Source organism: Pleuronectes platessa, chromosome 15, assembly GCF_947347685.1.
Source record: "Pleuronectes platessa chromosome 15, fPlePla1.1, whole genome shotgun sequence".
NCBI lineage: Eukaryota > Metazoa > Chordata > Actinopteri > Pleuronectiformes > Pleuronectidae > Pleuronectes > Pleuronectes platessa.
This window is the reverse complement of record NC_070640.1, coordinates 20,118,215-20,142,838: the sequence shown is the minus strand read 5'-3', so window position 1 is coordinate 20,142,838 and position 24,624 is coordinate 20,118,215. Positions and strand designations below refer to the sequence as shown.

Genomic DNA, 24,624 nt, shown 5'->3' with positions numbered 1-24,624 from the left:
AAAGATAATAGTTGTCTTACATAACTCTGCCACTTGTTTCTCATCGGAGAGGACAAAAAGGGGCGGTGTAGGGCACAGATGATTATCTTTTCAATTATGCCCATGTCATGAAGCATGACAGATTGGGGCATTATAGAGCACCAAGGTCAATCGGCATCTTGTAGGGAACAGACAAATCTTCTTTTTTTTTTTGAGCATCAGCTGCACTACAAGACAACAATAGTAGATTTCCATGATCATCAGTAATATACTCTTTAAAAATGTTTCATAATAACCAAGAATAAGGCCATATCTACACTACTACGTTTATTTACTTTGAACTGATATTTCCTCCTCCCTTTAAAAAAACCTCTGCCCATGTGACCTTTGTTAAATAACATATCTTCAGACAAGAACACAAAAACAACTGCAAATGCTCAAACAGGCATCTGGCAGAGGCTGAGGAGTTCTGGTAATATGGTGAAGTGATGCTGAATGTAGCGGCAAATGTAGAGAAACCGAACTGAGACAAACCTGTAGCCGCCATTGTGGTTGTTGCGTCTGGCACATGGTCATTACACAAAGCTAAAGTGGGCATCCGCTTAGTAAGTTGTGATGTCAAAACTCTATTGTATATGTACAGAGTTTTTGGAAATTCCGCACTTTGCAAGACATATGCAAAAATCTCTATTTAAGTGACAAAGCAATGTTTGCGTGTGGACGACCAAAAAAAAAAAATTCTTGCCCAAAACAGAGGAGAGGTTTGTTTTGCAAAATATCCACATTAGTGAGGACAGGGGGTGAAGGTAATCATGGCAGTTTAGCTCTCACTAGTGACTAAGCTAAAGCTCCTTATATTTAAGCCATGGGTGTTGTTGCTTTCATGTCAACACCACCTGATGTGTGCAGAGGTTTATGATGACATATTGTTTGTGTGTCACCACCTGATGTGTGTGAGTAGGTGAAGGAGGTGACAAAGAGGGTAAGTGAGAACGTGTGGGGGATGTTTGCGTGTGCACCCACACTCAGGGGATTGCCAACAACCTAAACAATGTTCCTGACCAACATGCAACCACAGCCAACCACAACTACCTGTCAAAGTATCCAACACACAAACACACACACACATGCACACGCATACACACACACACACACACACACACAAATACACACACACACACACACACACACACACACAGACACACATTTAACAGCACAAAGCATATTTGAATAAAAGATGCAGATGCTTTTGTTATTATTGATGCATTATTAATCTCAAGTATAAAGTACATGCCTCTTTGCAAGCTGGTCTGTAACTGTAGCAATCGCAGCGGTAGAAGATAACCTTGAAACTGGCAGGTAGCACCATCTGTCCATTAGTCAGTGCAGGGACAGACATAACATGCAGGCAGTAGTGGTGACCTTCTCGACAGAGGGCTGCTGCAAAGGCTTCAGGCTACTGTCCGCTGCATTTACACGACCACTGTATATTCTCTGTCAAGTGACATGTTAAAAATAGGAATCTTTCAAAGCAGTTGGGGTATCAGTCCTCATAATTAATGACCACGGGCTGAGGGATCTTCTATTCATCGCCGTGAACAGCCACAACAACAACAAAGGTACAACTGCTAAACTGCATGACGTGATAAATATTGCCTCAACCTACATATAATGTAATGTTAAGGTATCAAAACTTTTGGAAATCATTTATTTGAGTATGATCAATAGATTATAGCAGATTTTGAACAAAATATCTCTAAACAACAATCGTATATTCAGCCAAATTTAGAAAAAGCATGAAACAAAGTAATCTAATTGGGTAGTTGTTGTGCTACAACCTACAAAATTGTGACTAACATCATAAAGGCTAAAATAAAATCAAGAAATACCACCACACATACTGCTCAGATAAAACCCCTGTGGATTCAACAGTGAATATTTAAGCGAATGGTGTGCCTGTGCCTTAGTGTTTCCCTACTGCCCCTGCTGTGACCCACACAAATATGTCCTTCAGTATGCAGCTCAAGAAGACCGACCCTCTTTCGGAGAAAAGGCTGCGCAGAACCTCAGAGCTGTGGACGTGTTTGTAAAACCTCTAGGTACTGCTTAGAAATAGTCCTTGCTGGTGGAGATACACCACTGCATCAGTGTACCATAAATATTTATTAGTGGCCTTGTCACCTTGCGACAGACAACAATATATACGCAGACATACGCTGATATACACTCACATACCCTTGAAGCTGTATTTCACACTGACAAGAGCATTTTAACTTTACTGTAGCCACACTGTTTGTTTCAGTTTATAACCCCGAAACTAGTTTTTTTTAATTTGTAAGGTCATTTCAATGCATTGACATTTAGCTGAAACTGGTGCCTTAACAACCACAGAGCAGGATGTGGAAGGATGTGATCTGGTTATTTTTAGTTGATACAACTTTTGTTCCAACTATGTTTTGACGTAAACCATCTGTAGAGCAATTCCATAACACTACTCTTTAGCCCAGATCATAAATCATGAGGTCATCTTCTCAGTTGCTTAAATTCCTACTTAATGAAATACAGAAATGCCATCCAGATGAGTATTTCTTTGTGTTTTTTTGTCTGTACTATGCTTTCCCCTTATGCTTGTTTGTAATTAAAACAATACAGTGTCTTCATCAAGTGTAACAATGTATCAAACTTTAGAGAATACTTGAAAATGTTAGAGTGACTCACTCCTAAAAGCCCAAAGTGGGACCAAGAGCTGTCATCCTACCAACATAGAAGCTGTAAACCATTAGGTTAGTTACCATGTTAGTTACTGCAAATGCCAGAACAGAGAAAAAATGCAAACTTAACGCATCATATAACACATATGTAAATGTAATGAAACTCTGAGACAATTCCTCAATCTAGTAAATAGGAAAGAAACAGCAGCATATGGAGCAATGAAAACGCTCCAAATATTTAAATTCCGAGACGGACTAAGAACTACTTGCTACATTTTTATTACCAAACATCTGCAGGCAGCTCACATCCAGTGCCTGTAAACTGTTTAGTGTTTAGCGTCTAGGCTCCAACTTATTCACACCCCCATATGATTACACAGGAATGATGGGAGTGATGATTAAATACTTGTAACCCCCCAGCCGGAGCCTACAGGTGCTGGGGTGGTGGAGGGGCTGAAGCAACTGGTAGCAAAACTGCAGCAGCGGTGCGAGCAAAGGGGATGATGGGAAATTTCTCTCTGCTTAACTATACCCCCTAATAAGGTGGGTGTGCATTATAGATGGATGTGGAGAGTGAGGTTTGTCACATGATGTATGTCACATGATTGGAGCAGTGCAGCTCGAGTTGGCTGCCTAGAGCAGCTCGCGGGGTTCGCTTCATTTCTCAATATGCGATAGAAGGATAAGATATCTTGAACTCACCACTGACTGCTTCTTGTTCAGGTGTTTCTTCTTCCTCTTGCCTTGTGTGTGTGCCAGGCGGGGGTTGTTCTCCTGGTCTGAAAGCTTGTGGTGATGGCGATTGCTCTTAGATGTCTCCAGGCTCCGGCCGTTGGGGACCCTGCCAGGCTTTCTCTTATGCAGGGGCCCTGCGTGGGTGTCACTACACTCCTGGGGCTTCAGGGTCATGTTTTTCTAAAGAGGAAAAAGCACATGAGAAAGCTGTGATTAGAAACAAAAAAAACACTTGACATTCGAGTACTCTGCAACCATACAATCAATAATCAAATAATTGATTTCAATGAGTGTCAATACCTGAGAAAAGCTGACCATGAACAAGCTCAGGGGTTGGAAAATAATTGCAAATAGACTAGCAAGATACAGACTGGTATCACAAGATATTCTTTGTAAAAAATGAGAGTGAAATGAGACCACAACTGGATTTCAAAACAGTGAGGATGCAATTATCTGGTCTTTGACCAGTAGGGCATCAGAATGCCACAAACCAGTTAGAATTATTGATTAAACGCTGGGAGATACAAAACATTTTTTTAAATATCTTTTAAAAATGAATAGCAGTAGCATTAACTTTATCAGCTTTCCGCAAAAGGTCATTGAGAGAAAATTGTATTCACTTAATAAATAACCCGATGGTCCTTACTGCACAATGTAATAAACTGCAGCGACCAAAATGGAACTTTGAAAAATCTCTTATAAATCTCAGATCTTTTCTGGATAACAGCCCTCACCTGAATGAGGAGGCTGCTTCCTGAGGATGAGCAGTGTCAAGTATTTATTCATGCTGTTAAGCAGTTTTTAAATAAATCTTTCAAATGCTCAGAATTAATTCTCAATTAATAATTCATCTTTAAGGCCGATACGCCTCAACTCTTTTCGAAATGTATGTATTTGGTCAGTAATCAAGGGCAAAGTTTTTTCCAAGCAACCCCGGGCAATTTGGAGAGAAGCTTTAGTGTTGAGTGTTGCAGCAAACTGCTGCATAAATCCCAAGGCAAGTTCAACTAATGGATTTGGGGGTCGAGAGGGTCAAGTGACTAAGATGTCTGATACAGGAAAGAGACATTCTCAGCTGTCTGGGAGGTTGATATATTAAAAAAAGATAGTGCCTGACATGGAACATTAAAAATAACAACCATTGAAGACAAACATTCATAAAGCGATTTACAGATTATTAACAATAATTAACTTATTTAAGATTGATCAAGCTCTGACACTCACACTAGAGTAATCACTGACATCAGTATGCATGGAAAGAACCTTGGTGATCCTCTAGGTTAAACAGCCTTTGTCTCAGGCAGCTTAACCGTTTAATGTGCTGGTATAAATGACACCTGAGGACAAAGTCTCCAGTGTCAGAATTGATCAGTAAGGAATTTAAGCAAGAATTGGTGAAATGTTAAGAAATGACAGAGCGACCTACAAGATTGGGTTCGGGATAGTTGAATGTAATATGGAAAATTGGGGTCACCAGGGCTCTGAGTTGTATTAATTCAGCAGATAGCTGAAGTGACCCAAACCGCCAGGAACAGTAAAGATATACTCTTCCTACTGGACTTTAAACTGTAGATGAATAATAAAGCCATAGGGATATCATTGGTCCCACATAAAGAACGATCTTCTCCAAGTCTCAGTGATCTTGTATTATTAATTCTACAGGTTATGTACTGAACCCTGGGAACAGGAAATCAGTATATTTCATCCTCTTTAACCTGACTCTCCAATTAGTGATTTGCTCAGAGCTTCCTCACACAAACTGTTGTCCATGGCTGAACGCAGGACTTTTACTTGTACTGGAGTAAATTTACCTCATGGTATTGCTAATTTTACCTAAGTAAAATACCTGATTACGCCTTCTGCATCCAGCCACACTTTCAAAATTTCATTACATTAATTAATTTAGCTGACGCTTTTATCCGAAGAGACTCACAATAAGAGGATTCAACCATGAGGGTACAAACCCAGAGCAACAAGAATCAAGAAAGTACACATCCACTCTTTCAATTCAGTTTGAGGGAAAACCTTCAGGAGTGGTTTACATGTGTTCAGTAGGGCTGTAACGATCCTCGAACCAAAACAGAAATCGTCATCTTGACGCACTTCCAAACTTCAAAAAACAAACAAACAAACAAACAAACAAAAAAGGTAGGTACCGAACCCTGGCTCAAAAATGCGGTACGATCCGGACCGTGGATATGGACAACTGTTACAGCCCGAGTGCTCAGCAGTAGTTGAGTTAGACTAAGCACAAATTGGGCCTCAGTCAAATTCATCGCACAGCCCAGAGCCCACAGAAACCCCTGTGTGCGTCAGGGCTGGTGTGCAGTACATGATAGGAATAACGTCTACACAGTTTTCCATAATAATAGGTGTAATAATAATAACAGAGAATAAAATCCACCATATCTCAAGCACCAGAGGGTTCGTCGTTGATGGACCACCTTGAAGCGACCTCAGTGTGCCTGTCGAGAATGACTTTACCAGTGCTACAGATATGCGCTGCTGTCAGGAGGATGAGTTTAATGAGTGTGCAACTGACACACCAAACCATTTCTAAAGGTCCCCGTTCACACAGGGAAAAAACACGTGCATGCATCAACTAATCTCATTTGCCTTTTCCGCACACACTCATCCAAGGCAAATAATGCAACATGACATGCATTGTCGGTGCAAAGAATAAGTGACAAAGTTATGATGGGGCGGAGAGAGGTTCCATTGTGTCTGCCTGCCCGCGTGCTTCTAAGCCTCCAAACCAACTGATTGCCCGGAATAAATCATGCGCAATATATTTTGTCTGCTCACTGAACAATAGCAGGAAAAATCCCTCATTTTAGCACCTGACGATACTAAATGGCAAGACATTTCTCAATATGGCTCACTCTCTGCTGGCTTTCATTACCTTGGCATTTAGTAGAAATGCCTGTCTGTTGTTCCTATGACAGGTGTTATCTGGCATACCTATTTTTTAACTATTTTCACAAATATCGTACATGTATCATATCCAATGTGAGATAAAACCATGATACTTTCAAACCTTCAGACATCTTGAAATCAACATAATTGTTACGTTTCAGACAAAACTGATTTACTGACTTAAGGGTAACGCATTAGCTTGGGCTGAGGTGTCTCTCCTGCAGAACGCAGTGTTGGGAGGCAGGGCTATGATGATGTGCTGGATTAGGGGTTTAGTTTCAACATAGTTTCGAAATTAGCACATCTTTCCAGATTCCCACTCATGAGCGGTCACTGGTTGCGGGGGCTGTCGACCTTTGATCAGAGGGTGATCGCTTTTTAAAAATATAAATACATATCATGACGTAATAAAGTTCTAAATGGTTGACTCTACATAAGCGCTGATCCTAAAATGTTTATGGGTGTAGATTTTTATATTTGTCAATAAATGTGATCATAATCATAATATTTTAATATATAATAATTTAGTTTCCAGCTCAAAAAACACATTTAAGTTTAAAGTATCTTCTTAACTTAAAGTCCCACTTCACCAAAGCATGTTTAGGTTATTGTTAGGGATGCACCGATATGGAAATTCTTGGCCGATACCGATACCGATATTTAAAATAACAATCTGGCCGATAGCCGATACCGATATTTGTTTATTTTCTTTTTGTTGTTATTCATTCACCCTTTTGTGCCAGAAAAATAATTAAATCATTATTTAAAAAGCACTATTCATCACTCTTATCTTTTAATGAGTACAAATTGAATCAGATTTATGAAACAATCTCTGATTTAACTAAACTTTATTTAACATAGACATATTAGGCCCATTTTACCGCAAGTCGAAATGGTTCCTTGGGATCTTAATGAAATGACTGTAACATATTTTGTTCAAAATACCACAAGGATTATTTAAAACAGCACCTTTTACCCTGTCTAAAACAGCCCTGTTAAAGTATCATTATAGAAAACGCTCTTCTCATTGATTTACGGTAGCAGTATTGCCCGTTTATTAGATGTGTTACGGCTTCTGTGTGTATAACGTATGTTGTCAGTTCCCTTGTTACCTGTGCATGAGACGGATGAATAGAGCCGGTGCACATGAGAATAAAGTACTTAAACAGACGCTACGCTCATACTTTTTACACCAAGTTACACTGCGTGAGTCAAGATAACTTAACAAGCCCTCCTCAGTTTGACCTGTTTTGAGTGTCGGGCAGAAATCACATCGCGTCAACACCCACCGTGGCGCTTCGCGATGCTTGTTTTAATTAAACAGTCGGATTCCCCTGGTCCGCACCAGTTCTCAGTCAGCTGCTAGGCGCCAGCCGGAGGGTTCCCCCAGCGGTCGCCGTAGCTGAGGTGATCCGCGAGAAGGGCCCGACACGCGTCCAGAGTGGCCGCCGCTGACCGCGTACCCGGTCCCCTCCCCGCCTTCCGCGCCGGCGCCGTGAGGTGCCACCGGATGAGGACCTCCCGGTGCCGCACACTGAGCCTCCGGCGGCGCGGAGAGGAGGGCGACGGAGCGACTGCTTCCCCAGCCGGGGCACGTGCCCAGCGGTTTTACCACAAATATGAACATCGGCAAATGATATCGGTGAAAGTCAAGTTTATTACCGATAAGCCGATATCAGTAAACGAGGCGAATATCGGCCGCTACCGATGTTCGGCCGATATATCGGTGCATCCCTAGTTATTGTTACTTCACTGAGATGATTGATCTTCACTGTGCAGCATGGTGTTTGTGCAGAGTTTCACACGACAAGGCTCTTTCCATTTTCATCTGTGGAGGGTGTCAAGTTTCTCTGTGCTCACCTTAAAACTAAATCATAAACAATCTGTACAGCTACTTTCACAATGAAGGAGAGACTGAATGAAACAATGGGAAACTCTGCTTGCCAAAAACATAAATGCTCCTCAAAAGAAAAAAGTCAATGCATAAAGATGGTGACTTGAAGAGTCAGATTGAGGCCAATGGATGATTCCAGGAGGGGCTAGATAACCACTGCATCAGTTGAGGTAATGGGATACATCTTATCCAATCACACATTTATCTTCTGTTTTTTTATGCTCTTCGAGTGGTAAAAACACCTGCTAACGTTGAGTTAATTAATCAGTTCAATTGCACAATAACTCCATTTAGTTCTTTCTTGGGATATGTTTGATGTAGCTTTTGGCTGAGTCCTTTAGACAACCATCACCTCGTTTTCATTCTTTATAGAGCGTTTCATTTTATCTGACACATTTTGTCCTCATTATCTGATCATTTCGCTTTGTCTTGCGTTTGAATTCCACCCTGGAAAATCTCCCTTACTCCCAGCTCATGTGCTGAGTACTCTGTACTTATAAGCCTCAGCCTTTAACAGAGCTCTTTCCCTTTTAAGGGGACCCCGGTATGCTCGCTGTGATTGTCTACACTAAACCAAAGAAAATATATAATACAGGCACCCCTGTGTTTGAGTTCAGATAGAATGACGATGTTCAAGAATCAGAGTTGTGATGTAGCCCAACATCAGTGGGGCCTATTCCGCCATGACAGCTCCCCTATATAAACAGATGTTGATCCAGCTCTTTGAGTACATACACTGGCAGTTTAATCCTGGAACAGCAATGCCACCCACTTTGTGTCAAAACTTTAATCAGAACAGAGAATAACAGAACGATATTCCTGTGTCTACTGCAGAAGATATAATTAGCGGGACCTTCTCTATAGTCTCTTGCAGCCGTTTGATCATAGAGTCAAATCACAGGTGAGCCAGTGAAAGGCTGTCTTACACAAAGAGTTGAATTGACAAAAACTGGACTTTCTGCAGAAGAAAAAAGAGAGAAGGATGGATGAGAGCAGAAAACAGGAAAAGAGTGATGATGACAGACTTAAAAGAAGAGGGAGGAACACCCCATCATACCAGGGGTTTCATGAACACGGTTCTATGTGATATTACTGCATTCAGCACCAGGCTGAAAGTACAGCTGCACTCTCTCTCTCAAACACACACACACACACACACACACAAACACAAATCTCTACAGTGTTCAGACAGACTGAACAATAATTGGAGATCTAATGGATGCTAATAAAGACGGTACAATCTCTCCTTGCGGGCTACTCTAGGACAACAGCCTATATTAGCTTCATCCACTTAGTTAGGTTGAACAGTGAATTGTCATTCTTTAGAGAGTCCTCGACCTGATTATCACTCTTTTTCAGTAGGTGTGAAAAAGCCTTAAGTGTCTGCTGTGACAAATTGCAGGGTAATCCACTGCTGCTGTTTGTGGTGATGTAACCAATTACAGTGGACATTTCAAGCCAGTCGGTTCCTCCTGCAAACCTCTGGACCTTGTAGGGGGCATTATGAGAGTGATCATAAGATACTGAATATGTACATTACTTTATAATAACATTTTAGGTTATAATTAGAGCGATAAGCTTTGCATTTAACAAATCTAATTAAAACTTCTGAACCTTCTATAAATTTGTATGTGGTATTTCATACTGTATGTTCCTTTTAAATGTCTAATAAACAATTTCTTCATCATTATTCTCTTAATAGACAACACTACACACATCTATTATTGTGATTATCCTCAGAGCTCTTTTGTTTGTACAAGCAAATGTGCCTTTGGGGAAAAACACAGATTTTTTTTATTTAATTAGAAATGGTGACTGTAAATTACATGGACATAATATTGTGCATGTAAATCAGGGTAGAGGATTTTAGGGATGTTGATGACAGTGGAAAAAAATAAAGTGAGCATTTAAAAAGAAAACTTCAGTTTCAGTTTTCGTGTCCATATATTCTGACCTCTGAAATTCCCTAAAGCAGTCTTGATATAACTCATTCAAGAGGCAAAAAATTGTTTTTTTTGAGGCCACTGTGACCTTGACCTTTGACCACAGAAATCGAAATCAGTTATTCAGTCCAAGTGAACTGTACCAGATTTTATGAAAAATAGGCAGTCCTAATATATCACATTCAAATAAAGTTGAAGTCACTGTGACTTCGACTTTCAACCACCAAAATCGAACGAGTTAATTTTTTTGTCTAAATTAATGATTGGGCCAAATTCCACAAAATTCTTGATCTTAAGATATCACGTTCATGAAAGGCATACACAATCTTTGTGATGCCACTGTGACCTTGACCTTTGACCCTGGCTTCCAAAATGTGAAAGCATTCCTTGACGGTGCTCTAAAGAGATCACCTTCACAAGGCAAAAATTTTGTTTTCTGAGTTCATTGTGACCTTGATCATCAAATCAACCTTGAGTCCAAGAAAATATTCGTACCTAATTTGAGGAAATCCCTTCAATGCATTCTGGAAATATTTCGTTCACAAGATGGACAGATGGACAGACAACTCGAAAATATAAAACCTCCGGCCACTGGTTGTCACCGGCACAGAGGATTTTAAAAAATCCATTTAGTCTGAAAACATATTTTGTTCATATTGTGGTTGCTGCTCTGGTCACCTTTACCCAAGTTAGATGTTATTGAGGGACACACCAATGTTATAACAGTCCTACTATCATTTTTTAAGGACATAATTCCCATGCTGGACACTATTGCAGACACTGTAAGTTCTCTGTATGGGATTTGATATAATAGGCTAACCCCATTTTTAGCCAAGATATTACAAAGATGAATTTCATTTGTCTGTTATGATAAACAAACCACTGTATCAATGTCAGCTTATGTTCCAGGTGGAATTCTACTCGATATTTTTCAAGATTAGGCTGGAATAAAAACTCTGAGGTCAGATATGGAAAGGTACTGTTTGACCAACCATAGCAGAAACTTCTGAAAACTTACTGAACTGTGGCACTACTTTATGGACTTAACAACTAGTAGGATAATGATAAATCCAATTTCAACTTGTAGCAAAACAGAGCAATTCTGAAACACAACTTTCTTTCTCTTTTTCTTTGTAGAACAGACGATGCAACAGCAAGAGCAACTTGTATCTGCCTACAGAGCTGTGTTAAAGTGCCTCAAGCTTTGTATTGGCCTCTACAATACAACAAACCAACCTGGAAAACAAGCTGCCTGATGTGACTGTGGAAAACAACGTGAAAAAAACAAAAAGACACTCTTGAATTGAGTCCATGTCAGGAGTTTAAAAGTCCCTCAAACACATGATTATACATGTGCACTTCAGCACAAGTCTTTTCTCTGAGCCTTTTGTTTATAGAACTCAAGTTAAGTGTTTCCTCCTCAAGCAAGCAAGAGAAAAAGACAGAAACACCAACCAGCTCTTGAAGATAGACACAAAGGAACATAAATTAAAAAAGGCAGAAGTTAGAATCTCACAAAACAGAACTGTTGTATTACTTTGAGTTGGTAAAAAAATAATTAAGAATTCATGTAGAATTTTCACCAGATTTGGGATAATCTAGTAGTGGTAAAATTTTAAACAGTACAGTTCATGAAGAATTAAAGGTTACCACAAAAACCGAAACAGGCTGAGAACATACAAATCAGTCAAGCTGCATTTACAACCAGATTTTCTAAGTCGGTGAACAAGCGTTTGAGGAAATTACTTTATGCTTGTAAATTTGAATTGATTGAAATTAATTCCAGCTTGTTTGAAGCTAATGTATAACTGTTAAATTGTGAGTTTAGAAAGGTTAACTCTTGTGAAGTGTCTTTGCTTGTGCTGCACAAACACAATAAAGCTGAAGCAGTAACAGCCACAAATAATGTGTGTCACACGAAAACCACCATCACTCCTTATGAAATTCACATACCCCAAAAATACCTATTACCTTACGATAATGTAAAGAGCATTGATTTAAAAATACAACATCAACCCAACAACAGCGGTTCTCTGCGAGCCTGATCAATGCCAGTGTTCGTGCTGAGTATGAAATAAATACTTTTTGGGCTTGCAGCTGTACCATTAGCAACACTAGTGTAAAAACACTTCACATTGGAAGGTTTTAAATCATTACAATGTCATTGTGAGCCAAAGACTGTATAATATAGATGGTTGACCTGACAGCTGCCAAAAGTGAAGGCAAAAGGAGCAGTTCAAGTCTTGGTGTCTGGCTGCCCGTGGGTCAATACATGGACCAAACAAAAAACGTCAAAGCTCAAATCAAATCAAATTGTTTCAACTTATGGTTGCTGTCATATCAAGTAGTTATCATTACACTGATGTGCATGTTTCTGACAAGTTTTGCATATACGTCATGATCGAAGACTGAAACAAACTTGAGATTGTATCAGCAGAACGTTGGTACCACAGCTATACTCCACCATCACTGCTGTGTTAGACAGGGCGGCATTATGCCGAATTGTTTTTATACAAGCTAAGGCAGCATAACAAAGGATGTACTTTACAACACGGCCTCTAAATAAGGGGCTTTACTCAGAGATAATAGTGTCTCGCTTTGGCCAAGCCAGTAGGAATGGCTTGCAGAGAATTCCCAAAATCCACTTATCCATAAAACCATTACACTAATGGAGGGTGAGAAAGTGAGAGGACTGCAGCGTCATTTGGAGAAGACAGATTTATCTCATAATGTCTAAAAACAATTCTAAACTATACATTACGAGACAGAGTGTAAACATGAAGGAGGAAGCTATTTTCAGATCAGTTCTTCTTTCCTAAAACCGTATTCCAACATTCAGTCTACCTCCTGCTGTGTCTCACAAAAGATGCCAGAGTTCACACAAAAATACAAACACATAAAAACACCTGCTGAGCTTTTTCAGGTGAGGATTTGAGTTTCGTCAATTTCACATCGGAGAGATGGGGGTAATAAAGCTTTTCAGGTAGGTAGTACATTTTCCCCTGACAGATAACCAACCACAAGATGTGGTTTAGTGTCCTTTCCAACAGTAGTGGGGCCTGACAACGTTTTTTCCACTTAAAAACGTAAGCAGGCACACTCACACAGACAACTCGCGTAAAGACAGACAAAGACCACTAACCAATTTCCTGACAATAATCTCATGATGGCAGAGTTTTCACCCGGTTCGAGTCAGTCAGGTGCATGAAAACAGACAAGGGGACATCCTCTTTGTGACGATCCGATAACCTGGTTGTGTCTGCGTATTCAACAAACACAGATTTTCTTCCTGGGAATAGCCGACCAGCCCGAATAGAGCTGGGATAATGGGAGATCTCAGCCACTGGGTTCCCTTTGTATCTTTTATTCTTATCAGGCATTCTGGGAGAGACAAAGCAACTGATTTGCCCAAATAAAACAAAGCAGTGTGGCCCACACATATTGTATAAAAGACAGCCAATCAAATTGCTGCATTGTGGCCACAAAACTCTTAGAAAATTAAACATGTCCAGAATGACATCATAGTGAGGAAAAATACTGTTGTGGAAAATATCTTATAACATCTTACTAAGCACCAAACTTTCATTTACCATGTGTTTGTAATTGTGACACTGCAGACATGTACATGTTTGTGTGCACACATGTGTGTCCAGTATGCATCCTAACAGGAGGGGAATCAGGCCTTCTGCGGAGAAGCCAGCAGAATACAAGATTTAATGAAAAGCAAACATATTCAGCATGAGCCACAAGAAACCAAAACATTTACCCTGATCAAATAAACATGAGGAACAGAGATACAGCCTGTCAGCCTGGCTTTTTTTCGTGGTAATCGAGTAAGCAGAGTGGCCCTTTATGGCTTCAGAAAGAAGTAAACCAACAGAGTTTGAGTTGCTCTGTTACTAAATGAGAGCACCGTATTTATGTGTAACTTCATACTCAGGCAACAGCTGGCAGGTCATCTGTTGTGTTGAGAAGAATAGGAATAAAAGGGGTTTCAGTGGAAAGCACACAAAAGCCTGATAGCATGCACACTGGCCATGTGGTGACAACCTGAATAAGCAAATCATACTGTGAAACTAGATAAAGTGCAGACGGTCCTGATCAAATGGTGAAAACAACACGGAAGAAAACAATGGGCTGAAAATGATCCCAACCCGAGCAGCATTGTGGGACGGATTCCAACCTTTGAAGCTGCCTTAAATAAATGACACTTAATTGCTGACAGATGTAAAGGCAAATTAACCATTAGCTCCACCAGGCAGAGGGATTTATTACAGGGACTGGGTCAGATACTGGGTCAGAGCTGCTATTGATTTCTATCATTCAGTATTTTTGAAGAAAATGTACTCTCTGCAGAATGAGCCTATGGATTTAGTGGTCTAACCAACAAATCAAACATTATTTAAAAAAAAACATTTTTATGAATTGGCATATTGAGTTATTCATGATTAGCAAAACAATGCACCTCAATATATAAACATTTCAATTATTACCGAGCTTTCTGCCTGGCTGATTAAAAATAAATCAGCTGATATGAGCCTTTCACAGACATGTTAATATCTGTGTTCATGTTTACCTAGATATGTCGATCTTAAAACTTTTATTTTACAGAATAAACAATGCATAAAAATACGTGATTTTTTTAAGTTTATGTAAACAAAAACATTTAATTTTCTAATTCCAGTTCTATTTTTTTCTTCTTTTCTCATTTATAATAAATTTATGATATACTTTGAAATATCAATTAACTGAATATGTCATTAAGGTTTGATAACGACATCTTAGGAATCATTGCCAATTTTAGGTTTGGTGATGGCATCGCTTTAATTTTTACATAAATAACTTCAAATGAAACTTTATCAGCCACCTGTAGTGGTTTACATCTGTTACTAATGCACTCAGCCGTGGCTGGCACCATTATAAACACACATCTCCCAGTGAGAGCGTCATGTCTGATGCATCACCAATGAAAATATATAAAAGAATACAACAAATCCCACACGGCCAATTTTCTTCCTGCAATGTGCTCTGTCCAACTAACCATGTTCAAGAAATATACCCGCCGTGCCAGGTTCGCAAACCAGATTAAGAAGACAGCCAGGAGCACTAGCTCCCTCACATGTATGCCAAATGCACACAGCAGAGAGGATACACGACTCACTACACTGCTTGTTTTCAGCTCACTACCAATCGACAAGCTCTCCACACAGTGACAGCAAAAACAGTCTGTGAGAGGTGAAGCAGTGGAGAGTGATGCTCTTGAAATCTCCAGCAAAGGCTTTAAAGAGGGAAGCCAAAGGTCTTAAGAGTGGGAAGGAAGATAAGAAAGAGCTGAGAGCAGGAAACAAGTATGAATCAAGCATTCATGACCGAGTGAGGGGGGCATGTATTGAAAGCTATAGTAGCAGTATACTGAGAGAAATGGTACTTCTGTTACCTGGAGTGCTTATGCTTTAAACAAGGATTGAGATGTCGGGTCAGAGTCATCATGCTCGTCAGTAAAAGGAGAATTCATACTATGAACTGCACTTTTGAATGTTTAAATCTAAATGGGAGTTTCAAAAAGCTTGATAACCTTGAACTGACAAGAAACTCTGAACTAAAGGTTACATGCTTGTTACTGAGACCTTTTCTCAGCAGGTGGAGATGCTCAGACATTACTCACAAATTTCTGAAAACACAAGACAAACTATTTGTCAGGATAAATACAAATTACACAGCAGCTGAGTTTCATCGCTGAACTGTTCCATTTGAATGTCTGAGCCACTAGAGCCATTTGATCGATCTATAGATTTATTTTCTTGAGTGCTGGGGATTCATAACAAAAACCAGGAGCTGCACAAAGCTTTCTGCATTACCATGGACTTAGACCCCGGTGACAGCCTTGTTGAAGCAGAAGGAGGCAATGACCGGGTTTGGACAAGAGTTGGTCATCAGTATTTGTGTATCTGGCTCAAAGGAAAGCGTTTACACTGGCAGAATGAGCACAACCACTACACTGTGTCTGCTCAGGCTGAAATAAAAAGCAGACAGCAACAGTTGCATGATAGTAAACAAAGAATGCACCATGAAGATTTATTGCAGCACATAAACAATGTTGAATTATTCTACTGAAAAGAACAGTATGGTATCATTTAATCAACATTGAACAGAGCAAACCTCGTTTCAGTAAGCATTGCACTAGGTACACCTGACTTAAAACAATGCAGTCTGAGGCTGCATCCACACTACTACATTTAGTTTGAAAACTAAAACGATCAATGTCCACACAAGCATTCTGGCTCTGAATCAGTTTCCATCCCTGTCCATACTAACACAACTGAAAATGCATTTGATGTGACCACAGTTGAAGAAAGAGCCAGGCTACCGAAAAATAACATCAGGTGTCCTACACACGTCATCAGTTGTGTAATTGTAAAATTTTGAAATTAACATCACAACAGCTGTTAACAAAGACAACAGAGTCACCAATGCTTGTACTTAATGTTATATTTTACTTTCTCTACTTGGAGCCGAGGCTGATGTTAGTTGTTCTTCCGTCATGACCGAAAAGACCCAAACACAAGAGGTTGAGTGTTGACAACATTGTTTCCAAAAATGTCAGTTTCTACAACACAACCCCGGAGTTTTCAAACTAAACTGGGCCAACAGCAATTCCAAACTTGTTTCCGTTTTAGCAGCTCTAGAATAATGGGATAGACAAAATGAAAAAAACAGTGGGTATTTAATGATACAATTCAAAATCACCACAAATTATACCTGCAAGATGAACCTAAAGTTGTGCTGACATCTCTCTAAAGACGACATAACACAGTGTAACCTTGATGAATGAATAATGTATTACAAGATATTTAGATTAGACTGCTTGGACCGTTTTAGTTGGATGTACTTAATATTAATTAAGTGTACACTTAATGAGAAGAAGAAGAAAAAAAACGAAATGGTTTCAGAAACAACCACTTTACCTGCTTAAATATACAAACTAATGTCATATAAAGAATAGAAAACAGTCTCATAAAGGTGGGTAAAAGGGCTGATTTTCATTTCTATCCTCTCTGGTGTTTACCCAGACTATTTGCTGTCCATTGCTCTTGTTTATGTGAGCACTGGAGTCAGAATAACCACAGCAGTCTGAAAAACAGGCCTCTCCTGGGACTTGGGGAGAAAGGAAACAGAAATGCTTGATTTCGCTCAGGCTGTGGCCTTGCAGCAGCAGCTCTCACTCCCTCTTACTCCTCTCTTTTCCCCTCCACCTCTATGATTCATAGCAGCAAATTGACTCAGGGAGGGAGTGAATAGCAGGCGATGCTCAAGTCTTCTGGTCCTCAATGAGCTTCTTCCCTGCTCGCTGCCAAAACCAGAGCGCTATCGGGCACTCAAGCAATGCTTCATAGAAATAGAAAGTTATAGCAGTTGGTTTAATTTGATACTTTTTTTTATCCCTGCACTACACTGGTGCTCAGTTAATAACGTCTGAACAAAGAGCCCCCCTTCATGTGCTCTCCAGCCAGGAAGGGGTTGTTAGATTAGTCCAGCAGGTTTACACAATAGGCACCAGTCTTAACTAGCGTAACACCCGGGTCCTCATGCTCAGATGATAAACTCTACACATGATCACACCTCAGGTTACATTCAATCATTTGCTGTAACAGAGAGCTGCCATTGAAAACGGAGCATGTTGGAACCTTGAGAGAGTCAACATGGTGAAAAACGACTATGGTTAAATCCTATGGCTCCGCATTCCGTGCAATCATTCCTCTGCTCTCCAGACCAATGACGTGATTTTCCTATTGGGACACCGGGGCTTCAGACAGAGCGGTGCAGGTTGCTTAGCAACTGGGTACAGAAAGAAGATCATTAAATTTCTCTGATGTTCACTCAGTCCTGCGTTATGTATCGGAGAACTTGTTGCTCCAACCTGCAGTGAATACAAATCTTTCCTCAGATGAACTCCTGTGTCTCAAAAGTGCAGCGGAGAACGTAGTGATCAGCAGGGATATGGGGGCAATGAGAGGCCAGAAAAACACCACATTTTATGAATCTTTCGTTTCATAGCAGTTCAAACATTTTATTTTACTTCCTGCAATTAACTGCAGAGCACATGCCACGTTTACAGTTGAGGCCATCCGAGGTGAAAATGTCTTTTTTACTACAGTTGGGTCCATAAATATTTGGACATTGACAACATTTTCCTCCTTTTGGCTCTGTACACCACCATAATGGATTTTAAATGAAACACTCAAGATGTGCTTTAAGTCCAGACTTTCAGCTTTAATTTGAGGGAATTTACATCCAAATCAGGTAAACGGTGTAGGAATTACAACACATTTCATATGTGGCACCCCCCTTTTTAAGGGACCAAAAGTAATTGGACAATTGGCTGCTCAGCTGTTCCATGGCCAGGTGTGTGTTATTCCCTAGTTATTTCATTGACAAGGAGCAGATAAAAGGTCTAGAGTTCATTTCAAGTGAAGTATTTGTGTTTGGAATCTGTTGCTGTCAACTCTAATTATGAAGTCCAAAGAGCTGTCACTATCAATGAAGCAAGCCATCATTAGGCTGAAAAATCAAAACAAACCTATCGGAGAGATAGCAAAAACATCTGTGGTGGATGACAGAATAATTATTTCCCTGGTGAAGAAAAACCCCTTCACAACAGTTGGCCAGATCAAGAACACTCTCCAGGAGGTATGCGTTTCTGTGTCAAAGTCCACAATCAAGAGAAGACTTCACCAGAGCAAATACAGAGGGTTCACCACAAGATGTAAACCATTGGTGAGCCTCAAAAACAGGAAGACCAGATTAGAGTTTGCCAAACAACATTTAAAAGAGCCTGTACAGTTCTGGAACAACATCCTATGGACAGATGAGACAAAAATCAACTTGTACCAGAATGATGGGAAGAGAAGAGTATGGAGAAGGGAAGTAACTGCTCAGGATCCAAAGCATACCATCTCATCAGTGAAGCATGGTAGAGGTAGTGTTATGGCGTGGGCATGTATGGCTGCCAATGGAACTGGTTCCCTTGTATTTATTGATGATGTGACTGCTGACAAAAGCAGTAGGATGAATTCTGAAGTGTTTCGGGAAATATTATCTGCTCATATTTGCAACCAAATATTAAAAGTGACAATTACATTTATGATTATGTTAGTTTGTCCAATTACTTTTGGTCCCTTAAAAAGGGAGGGCCACATATAAAATGTGTTGTAATTCCTACACCGTTCACCTGATTCGGATATAAATATCCTCAAATTAAAGCTGAAAGTCTGCACTTAACGCACATCTTGATTGTTTCGTTTCAAATCCAATGTGGTGGTGTACAGAGCCAAAATGATGAAAATTGTGTCAATGTCCAAATATTTATTGACCTAACTGTATATCTCACTTCCTTCCAGGATGAAAATGGAGATTTATGTATAACGGTTATGATGGAAAACAGTTGACATCAAGTCAATGTAATGGAGCATGATGTGTTTGTGCAACTGAGGTTTACTTCTACCTGTATATAGACCGAGTCCAGACCGCTACTCACAAGAGAGTCCACACTTGGACTATTTTTAGCACACGGACATTGAAGTTAATAGTGTAACAAGAGACCACAGACCTGACCCTCCACTGGTAATGAGAAGCCTAGTGAAAGCTCCCCGACTCCACAGCTAGACAAAGACAGTGGGAGAGAGAGAATGAGCCAGAAAACCCTTCCAGGACTCCTCGGCTATAGTTTCACATTATGCATCTCTCATGAGTCAAGTGAAATCCAAGGCACTTTTTTTTTTTTTTTTTTTTTTTTTTTAATATTTTTTTTATTTACATTTTCCATTTAAAGAAAAAACAGACATAACAAAAACAACAACAATAATAACACCCCGGCTCAGACATGTAAAATGAAATTGAAAAAGAAAAACAGCTGTGACTTTTGTAAGCACACATACACAGAGATGAGTGCATAGACAAATATACAGTAAGGCTACCAGTTACTTGTCATCTGTCCTGGTTTCGTCCAGGTAGGCAAGGAAGTGGCCCCAAATGGCCAAAAATTTTCCAATTGAATTAGTCCTTGTGAACCTGAGTCTTTCCATTTGTATGGTTGATGCCATGTCAGCCAACCACCTCCGAAAGCAAGGGGGAGACATCGACTTCCACTCCAGTAAGATTAGCCGTTTTGCAACAATCATCCCCAGCATCAGAGACTGCTGCATTGCTGCAGGTAGGCACGCTGTAGTCTGTGAGCAGCCAAAGACTGCAAGTTCAGCCTCCGGTCGGAAGAGTCTCTTATAGGCCTTGGAGAACCAGTCAAATATCTTGTTCCAGAATTCAGTCAACAAGGGACAGAGCCAGAAGGCGTGAGACAGTGTGCCCTCCGACCCCTTACACCTGTCGCACAGCGGTGAGACAGAGGGAGCGATCCTGTGCAGTTTGACTTTGCAGTAATGAAGACGGTGAACAACTTTGAACTGAATCAGCTGATGTCTGCTGCTAACTGAGCAAGATTGTATCATAGCTAAACACTTCTCCCATGTTTCTGCAGACAGCTCAATGCCTAGCTCTCCCTCCCAAGCCTGCCTCACCCCGTCCGTGGCAGCCCTGTTGCAATCATCAAACAAACGCACAAATCTGGAAATGAGATGTCTGGAGTCAGGGGGGCCCCTTAAGATATCGAAAAGTACACACTCCTTTGGGAGAGTTTTGAAATCAGGGATTTTGGATCGAACATAGTCTCTGATTTGCAGGTAACGAAAATGATGCGAGTGTGGTAACTCAAATTTTGCCCGCAATTCATCAAAAGACGCGAAATGCCCATCCACGTACAAATGCTTTATGGAAGTAAGGCCCTTCTCCCTCCAGGCATGGAAAACTCTGTCTGATGTTGAAGGCATAAAGGAGTGGTTGAAGCAGATAGGTGCATGTACAGATGTCATTGGCAGACCCAAGGCTTTTCTCACCTGGTTTAATATTTTAACAGCGTTTTTAACAACAAAACTTTGACTCCTTAAAATGGCTAGCTTCTCTATTTTGCAGAACAACAAGGCAGATAAAGATGATCCGACTACACAGTTGGCCTCCATATTCAACCAGGAGGGGGCCCCAGGGGCCAAACTGCCTGGAGATTCCAGTTGCCAAAACATCAGTGCCCTAATGTTGGCAGACCAGTAATAATGTCTGAATATAGGTAGACCCAGTCCTCCCTCTGATTTGGCCTTTTGTAAGTGGGCTTTTGAGATCCTGTGGTTCTTATAGTTCCAGATGTATGACAAAATTATGGAGTCTAGTTCTTTAAAAAAAGCTGATGTGAGGAAAATAGGAAGGTTCTGACAAAGGTAAAGAAACCTGGGAAGGGAGACCATTTTAATCGAGTTAATACGGCCGATCATAGACAGGGGCAAGACCTTCCAAGCCTCTATATTACCCTTAAGCTTAGCCACAAACTCTGAGAAATTTAATTTGAATAGGAGTCTGGGTTCCCTGGGTATTGTCAGGCCAAGATATGTAAAGTGATCTTTAGCCAACCTAAAAGGGATATTTTCTAGGAAACCGGGCGTGTAGGTGTTGGAAAGGGGCATAAATTCACTCTTTGCCCAGTTAATTGTATACCCAGACAGCTTTCCGAAAGAGGTAATCAGTTCTAGCAAAAGGGGAACAGATTTTTCTGGCTCTTTTAGGCCTAATATGACATCGTCTGCATATAGACTAATGAGCATTTCGGTACCTCCCACCTCCAGACCCACAACTCCCGGATGGGCTCTTATTGCTAAGGCGAGGGGCTCCAGCGCAACAGCAAAGAGGGCAGGCGAGAGAGGGCAGCCCTGCTGTACCGAGCGACGTAAAGGAAATGGTGCCGATCTATCACCATTAGTTAAAATGGAGCACATCGGGTCAGCATATATCAGTCTCACCCAAGATACAAAAGAGTCACCGAACCCAAATCTGTGCAGGGATTCTAACATATATGGCCATTCGACCTGATCGAAAGCCTTGTGTGCGTCTAGAGACAAAATTGCTGCCCCATTGGTTTCCGTGTGATCAACATACATAGTATTAAGAAGGCGTCTGACGTTGGAAAAGGATAGTCTACCGGGGACGAACCCTGTCTGATCAGGATGAATTATTGACGACAAATATCTATTTAAGCGACCAGCTAATATTTTGGTTATTATCTTCCTGTCAACATTCTGGAGTGCAATAGGTCTGTAGCTGCCTGGGTCTGTTTCCTCCCTGCCCTTCTTCAGAATGAGGGCGATATTGGCCTCATAAAGCGTTTTTGGTAAGATTTTGTCTCTTTTAGAACTCACCATCATCCTGAGCAAAAGCGGAGCAAGAATGCCACCGAACTTCTTATAAAATTCGCAGCCGAAGCCATCAGGCCCGGACGCTTTGCCTGATGGGAAGGATTTAATGGCAGATACTATTTCTTCCAGTGTAAAATCGGAGTCTAGGTCATCCCTGGCCACATCACTAAGTTTAGGTGTTTCAAGAGAGTCAAAAAAGTTGGCCAGGTCAGAGTGGGTGGCATCACATTTAGAAGAGTACAGCTTACTGTAAAATTCTTTGAAACGATCATTTATCTCTATAGGGTCGGTCAACAGGGTGCCTGCCTCAGATTTGATATTGTGAATCGCCCTGGAAGCCTGCACACCCCTCAGCTGCCGCGACAGGAGCCCCACGGGTTTCTCCCCCAGCTCAAAATGTTTTTGTCTCAGTTTCAGAAGAAGGCTGTTGATTTGTCCTCCTAGGATGCAGTTATACTCATATTTGAGCTTAACTATCTTGTTGTAGTCTTCAGAAGACATTGAGGTTCGATATGTCGCTTCATAGGTGGGAAGAGTGTTCCTGATTTCTAACAAACGCTTCTCTCTCTCTCTTTTAATGGCAGATTCATAGGAAATTATGTCTCCACGAATAACGACCTTTAGAGTTTCCCAAAGAGTAGAATCCGACACCTCACCGTTGTCGTTGATTTCTATAAAGGTTTTTAATTTGGTAGTAATGGCTTCCACAAAGTTACCATCGGAGAGCAGCAGAGGGTTAAAGCGCCAGGAGTAATTCTGTTTAGGGAGAGAGAGGTTTAAGGACATCGACAGGGGACTGTGATCCGAAATTAGTATATTATGGTATTTAGTATTAGTGACAGAAGGAATTAGACGTGAATCAATCAAGAAATAGTCTATCCTGCTGTACGACTTGTGGACATGTGAGTAAAATGAGTAGTCCCTGTCTGTAGGATGCTGAATCCTCCAAATATCCACTGCATTCCTAGACTTAATCAAATCGTTCAGGACCTGCACAGACGTAATTTTTGGAGGTGGACGTGACGACAATCTGTCCAAGTAGGGATCTAAATAACAATTCAGATCACCTCCAATTATTATATTAGAGTTGGTGGCATCTGGCAACAAATCAAAAACTTGTTTGAAAAAATCAGGATCGTCTACATTCGGACCGTAGATATTCAAAAATATTAACGGAAATGAATTAATAGTCCCAGAAACCATAATGTACCTGCCGTTGGGATCTGTATTGAGTGAAGTGAGTTGAAACGGGATATTTTTCTTGAAAAGAATAGCCACCCCACGAGCGTGAGAGGTAAACGACGACAGATAAACCTGGGATATCCAGCTACACCGCAATCTACGCTGCTCAGTTGCCCCTATATGAGTCTCCTGCAGGAAAATTACATCTGCAGATAAAGATTTAAGATGTCGGAAAACCTTGTCCCTCTTAGTAACATGACCCAGCCCCTTAACATTCCACGAGACCACCGTGACATTCCTGCCTCCCACTGCTACTCTATCTTGGGCCCCCTGCATATATAAGTAATGAAAAAGATGACATAAATGAGCAAAAGCATATTAACCATTGTAACTTGACTGGCAGAATTACAGAAAAATCACACAGAAAAACAACTGACACTGACATGTCTGAGCCATACACAAAAACACCACCCCTCCACCCCCACCCCGCCTCGTGCCTACCTGAACCTGGCACGTAGCATCTTACCTTCATCCTAACAGGAGCTGCTGGCGAGTACAGTAGTCACTACTAACTGTGTTACCGCCATCTCCCCTCTCCGCGACATTATATAATATATAAACAAAACAACTGTATAATACCGCAATAATTAAGTAATCAGAACAAGGAGTGTGACTAAAACTAGCACCCCAGAGTGAGAGAACATGACATCACTATAAATGGGCCTTCGTAATGGCAGATATATGTAAACAATGTACACAGAGAAGTCTCAGTGTTGTGAGCGGTTAATCAGCCGCTTTGAAGAAACAGTTGTCTCACCCCAGCGCGGTTATAAGTTGAGTGAAAGGTGTTAGCGCATGGGCTCACTTCCCCTGGTCTAGGTTGTTCCTTTCCAGGAACCGCGCTGCCTTGTCCGGGTCCGCGAAGATCATGGGCGCCTCACCATCCCGGGAGTAAACGAAGAGCTTGGCCGGGT

The 24,624-nt window shown here is 40.8% G+C and overlaps 1 protein-coding gene across 1 annotated transcript in view; it reads right to left on the bottom strand.

Annotated features, from left to right (window-relative positions):
* The window catches only part of auts2a (activator of transcription and developmental regulator AUTS2 a), a 298,958-nt gene that overhangs the window by 217,486 nt on the left and 56,848 nt on the right, over positions 1-24,624 (bottom strand). The window contains exon 3 of the mRNA XM_053442311.1: positions 3,393-3,605. Coding sequence (XP_053298286.1) covers positions 3,393-3,605 — 213 coding nt within the window. The remainder of the gene's footprint in view (positions 1-3,392; positions 3,606-24,624) is intronic.